The sequence below is a fragment of the Rhinolophus sinicus genome, chromosome 18 (assembly GCF_057876585.1).
Source record: "Rhinolophus sinicus isolate RSI-liver-muscle chromosome 18, RSI-T2T, whole genome shotgun sequence".
Classification (NCBI taxonomy): domain Eukaryota; kingdom Metazoa; phylum Chordata; class Mammalia; order Chiroptera; family Rhinolophidae; genus Rhinolophus; species Rhinolophus sinicus.
This window is the reverse complement of record NC_142518.1, coordinates 27,790,640-27,795,911: the sequence shown is the minus strand read 5'-3', so window position 1 is coordinate 27,795,911 and position 5,272 is coordinate 27,790,640. Positions and strand designations below refer to the sequence as shown.

General features: G+C 43.9%; 1 protein-coding gene and 1 pseudogene across 2 annotated transcripts; both read right to left on the bottom strand.

The window, feature by feature from the left end:
- Positions 1-1,617: 1,617 nt before the first annotated feature.
- LOC109460287 (DNA-directed RNA polymerase III subunit RPC10 pseudogene) lies at positions 1,618-3,455 on the bottom strand (annotated as a pseudogene).
- A 161-nt stretch (positions 3,456-3,616) lies between these two features.
- LOC109460286 (transmembrane protein 47-like) lies at positions 3,617-5,071 on the bottom strand. Of its 2 annotated transcripts, none has more exons than XM_074323789.2 (2): positions 4,569-5,071; positions 3,617-3,897 (listed from the first exon to the last, which is right to left on the bottom strand). In XM_074323789.2, the coding sequence occupies exons 1-2, from the start codon at positions 4,792-4,794 to the stop codon at positions 3,776-3,778; spliced, it is 348 nt and encodes a 115-aa protein (XP_074179890.1). In that variant the 5' UTR covers positions 4,795-5,071; the 3' UTR covers positions 3,617-3,775. The 2 variants fall into 2 exon arrangements, with proteins under 2 accessions (XP_074179890.1, XP_019611093.3); XM_019755534.3 differs by having other exon boundaries at positions 3,617-3,879; positions 4,569-5,069.
- Positions 5,072-5,272: the final 201 nt, after the last annotated feature.

Below are 5,272 nucleotides of genomic sequence, written 5' to 3'. Positions count from 1 at the left end.
CTGAGTGTGAATGCAAAGAAGTCTGCACATTTGAGGAAGCAAGAGAAGCTTTTGAAAATAATGAAAAACTGTAAGTATATCGGCAATTTAAAAGATTTTTCAGATTTGCCTATCTTTTGGATGTATGTTTGCAATCTGCATTCCCAAATGGTGTGCATAGTTAGCAATTAAAAATTACCCTTATGAAGAACTCGGAAAGTGGCATCTAACAAAAACTACTCTGTGGGTAGGAGAACTAGGTTCGTGTCCCTAAATGTTGGTCTGTCTTTGTGGGTCCTATTTCCATAGGACTGTAGAGCTGAGATTTATCATCCTACAAGGGAAGCATTTGTTTTACAGGAGGCTTTGTTTGCGAAAGTTGTAGATGACATCATCCCTGTACTTGGCCTAATCAGACAGAAAATGTGGAGGAAGCTAATAGATGCTGACACTGTTTTAAAATGTTTGGCTTCTTGTACAAAAGAAAAGAAAACCTGAACTCCCCTCCCAACTCTGTCAGAACGGTCCCCTTCACCTCTCTTTACTGTGGTCTGCATGTTATTCAAGGAGAGCATGCATATAAATGCCTAACCACTGCACTATACACCTGAAAATAATATAAAATAATATTGATTGTCGACTATAATTATAAATACGAGGTCTGACAATTAAGTTCATGAACTTGTTGCAACGATGTTGCTAACCTTTTTTTGATATCAGAGGGATTATTCATTATGAATTTGTACCAACTGGATAAACAGTTAACCAAGTTTACTATTTGGAAGTGCTGAAAAGACTGCGGGAAAAAGTTAGACGACCTGAACTTTTCACCAACAATTCACGGCTCTTGCATCATGACAATGCACCAGCTCACATGGCACTGTCTGTGAGGGCGTTTTTAGCCAGTAAACAAATAACTGTATTGGAACACCCTCCCTAGTCACCTGATCTGGCCCCCAGTGACTTCTTTCTTTACCCGAAGAAAAAGGAAATATTGAAAGGAAGACATTTTGATGACATTCAGGACATCAAGGGTAATACAACGACAGCTCTGATGGCCATTGCAGAAAAAGAGTTCTAAAATTGCTTTGAAGGGTGGACTAGGCGCTGGTGTCAGTGCATAGCTTCCCAAGGGGAGAATTTCGAAGGTGACCATAGTGATATTCATCAATGAAGTATGTAGCACTTTTTCTAGGATGAGTTCGCGAACTTAATTGTCTGACTTCATATATATATATATATATATATATATATATATATATATATATATAATGTATATATTATACATATGTCTACAAGTGGACACTTTGGTCAACATTGCTCAAGCAGTAGTTCGCCATAATCAGAAGTGTCTGGATGCTGATGGTAACCACTTTGAGCACCTCTTGAATTGCAGAAGTTAAACGTGATTTGTATTCACCTTTTGTTATTGGTATATATTGAGTATTACAATTTTAGTAGATTTTTCCTTTCTTAAAATGTTTATACATTATTTTGGCACCCTCTTTGTATTAAATATATATATATATATATATATATATATATATATATTTAATATATATATTACATTTATATTATATATATTATATATACAATACATATTATATTTTTGTGTATATATACACACACACACATGTATATAGTCATGGGATGTAAAGTACAGCATAGAGAGTATAGTCAATGGTATAGTAACAGCTATACACGATGTCAGATGAGTGGTAGACTTGGGGGGTATCACTTTGTGAGGGGTGTAAATGTCTAATCATTATGTTGTTTTGTACACCTGAAACTAATTTAAAAAAAGGAAAAGGAGAGCAGGGATGGGAAAGCACAAGGCCATGATGTAAATTTGTGGAACTGCTCTGCAGTTGTAAATTATATTACCAGAGGTAGCCATTATATACAGGTCCAAAGACCCTCAGGACACACAATGCACACTTCCAGCTGGGAATCCACTCTGGTACCCCACTATGAAAATAACATTAGATGCTAAACAAGGGATGTCAGATATGCTAGAGGCACATCAAATACATCTGTGGCTCATTCTCATATTGCTTCACATGATTTTTTTGTGAGTGTGTGGGCGAATGTGTGTGTATGTGTGTGTTTTAACATAACTAGACTTGTCTTTTTTTGGACTTTTTCATTTTAATTAACTATTCAGAAAAAATTTGGATTAAATAGGTTTGCAATTAACAGTTAAATATTTAGAAACTTCTAATGTACTAAATTAATAAGTTTTACTCTATTAGTTGTACAAACAGTGTAAATATTTCAGAGTGTTGGTTGATGGTGAGAGAATGTCTATTGTCTAATAAATGTAAAAGATGAATGGACAGGACCTTAAACAGAGTGCACTTCATTATGGATACTCCTCTCCAAACACAAAATCTCCCTGGACATTAATAAGTCCATCCACTGATTGGCAGATGGGTTACCTTTCCTGACACCCTGGCCAACAACCCTAAAAGGGTTAGCTTTCTGCCACACCAGCAAAGACGCTCAGGACACACTCCTATCTGGGAAACCATTCTGGGGAACAAGATGAACAGACACTGACGCAGCTGCACTGGCTTGGCCCTAGTCCCTCCAGCGGTGTCCACACTGTGCATTGCAGCACTTGTAGAAGGTGGTCATTGGTTTGCCTGCAGAGAAGGTCTGAAGCTGCATGAAATAGACATGATGATGTTCCCATTTGGGACAGGGCTCTGCAGTAGAGTCAACACTGCCAGGCAGCTCCACCAAGCAAATCATCTACTTCTTTCAGCTTTGGATACTTCTGATTTGTTATCCTGAGGGTGATGTTGTGCATGTAGGGGCAGGTGTTACAGGCCAAACGGTGGCAGTGCTGTCCCTCCTCCTGCCTTGTGCCAGCAGCCAGGGGAGAAGAACAGCATGACTATGGACTAGTCCCACAGGCTCCTGGCAGGCCCCATGACAGCTGGGACCACAGCTGGCTTTGTCTTAAAGCAGTCATATTCCTAAACCAATCATGACTATTTTATACCCTAAACAGAATAAAGTGCCATTTGTAAATGTAACCTAAATGCTATTTAGAACCTTCACTACCTATACCAAATATCACAGAATGTTTGGAGTACAATACAGCTCATCTTTTTAAAAATATAAATCTGAAACCTATGTAACTTTACTAACAATTGTCACCCCAAGAAACTTTAATTTAAAAAAAAATGGATGTAGGGAACCACGGGGGTGGGGGGGGGGTGGGGAAACAAACAAATTTGATTCTTCATATTGTGTTTTTCCAAGGAATATAAATTTTAGATATTCTATAATTTCCACAAAGCTAATATGCCTTTTCATCATACTTTATCATTCTCCACTAAAGGCAAGTACTTCTTTGACATGCATTGTGCTGAAAGTACTTTCTATCAATGAAAAATACTATTTTTAATTTAAAAATGTAAATAATTTAAAACTTAGACAAAAGTTGCAAGAATGGCCTTTTCCCGTATTTGCCAATTGCATTTTGCTGCATTTGCTTTATTATGTTCTCTCTTCCTCATACACACACACACACACACACACACACACACACACACACTCACTCTTTTTCTATCATTTGAAAGTACTCGTAAATTGAATTATTGTGCCTCTCTACTACTGAATACTTTATTGTGTGTCTCCTTAAAAAGATATTTTACTTAATCACTATCAATGATCAAAATCAGGAAATTTAACATTGATACAATATTATCTAATATCCCTATTTGAACTCGACAATCATTCTAATAATGTCCTTCATAGCATTTTTGTTTCCACTCCAACATCCATGTCAGGCATCAACTCTGTCTTGGGCACTGTCACAGTGGAGATCCATTTGCAGCTTCCAGTGCTGGCTGAATATACTATGAAGTTCCAGGTTCCTGAGAGTAGTTCCTGAAGAGAAAGAAAGGTCTGGAAGAGAGAGGAGGTACTCGGAGTGGGAGATTAGGAAGGGCAACTCACAACCAACGACGGTGTCACCAAAAAAGGAAAGGAAATCAAGCCTGTCCCTCTCCCAACTCCCCATATCCCTCAAAAATGTAAGGAAAAGAAGTCCAAACCGAAACTCACTGGGGACAACCCAGCTAAAGGGGAGGCGAAAAGACAGGAACGTGGGCACTAAGGTAAACTACTCAAGCAGATGCCTCCCTGAGAGGAGGGAGAAGAGAGCGCGGAAGCCCGAGAGAACCCAGGGCATCCCGGCGAAGTTGAAGCGTTTTTTGCTCCCCTTTTCAGCGGGGGTGAGGAAGGCACTGCATTTTTAACACAGCCACACGGTTCTCGCCGTTAAGTGACAACCATCACCCCAAATAGCATACGTGTTACTCCAGAGCCCGAGGAATGGCCACGGGAGGAGGGAGAGGGAGCGGGACGTCGCATTGGGTTTGGTGACTAGGACTGGGGAGAGGGAAGGGGTGGACATCGGGGAGACGGCTGGAGCCCGAGGATCCCCGAAGGGCCAGGACGGCGCGGACAAGGGTAGGGGCCACAGAAGGTGGGGGGAGAGGCGGTGGCGGTGCTGGCAGTGGGGCGCGGGGCAGCCCGGGGCGGGAGGCAGGGGTCGCGGCGCGCCGGGCCCTCACCGCTGCTGAGCGTGGACTCGCAGTGCCAGATGTCCAAGCTGGCGGGCTTCCGGCAGGACTCCCACAGGGACAGGTAGTACTGGTGGTCGGCCGTGACCCAGGCCGGGCTCAGCACGGCCCCCAGGTCCAGACACAGCGCCAGGAAGATGCACACCAGCCCGACCAGCTTCAGCGGGGTCAGCACCGACACGCGCACCTCCTCCATGCCGCTGCCCGCCGAAGCCATGTCCCGGGCGCCGCAGCCGGACGGCCAGTCGGAGGCGAGGACGCCAGGCGGGTCCGGAGAGCCGGGAGGCCGACCTCCCTTGGAGGGAAGCGGCCCCGCCGCGCCCGCGCCCCCGCCGTGGGTAGATGGGTCTTAAGGAGCCGCCTGGGGTGGGGGTGAGGGTCACTGGCAGCCGCAGTGGCACCATCCTACCGCAGACTTTTGCCACCGGTCTGCGCCCGCTGTGCTCTGCCCCGTCCCTCCCTGAGCTGCTGGAAGCAGCACAGCGGAGGGCAGGGCGGCGGTCCATACCCAGGCGGGTATCAGGCTCCTGTTTCCTATGCAAGAGGCTGAAGCCAGCGTGCGCTGCCTCGTCTCTGCCCAGGGACTCAGAGCCCATCTTCGCTGTCTGCCTTGAGACTTAATTTTTCAGACTTAGGAATCTTTAGAAAAAACACACACCAATCTAATATTTTGTAAAGTGGGATCTCAATAATAA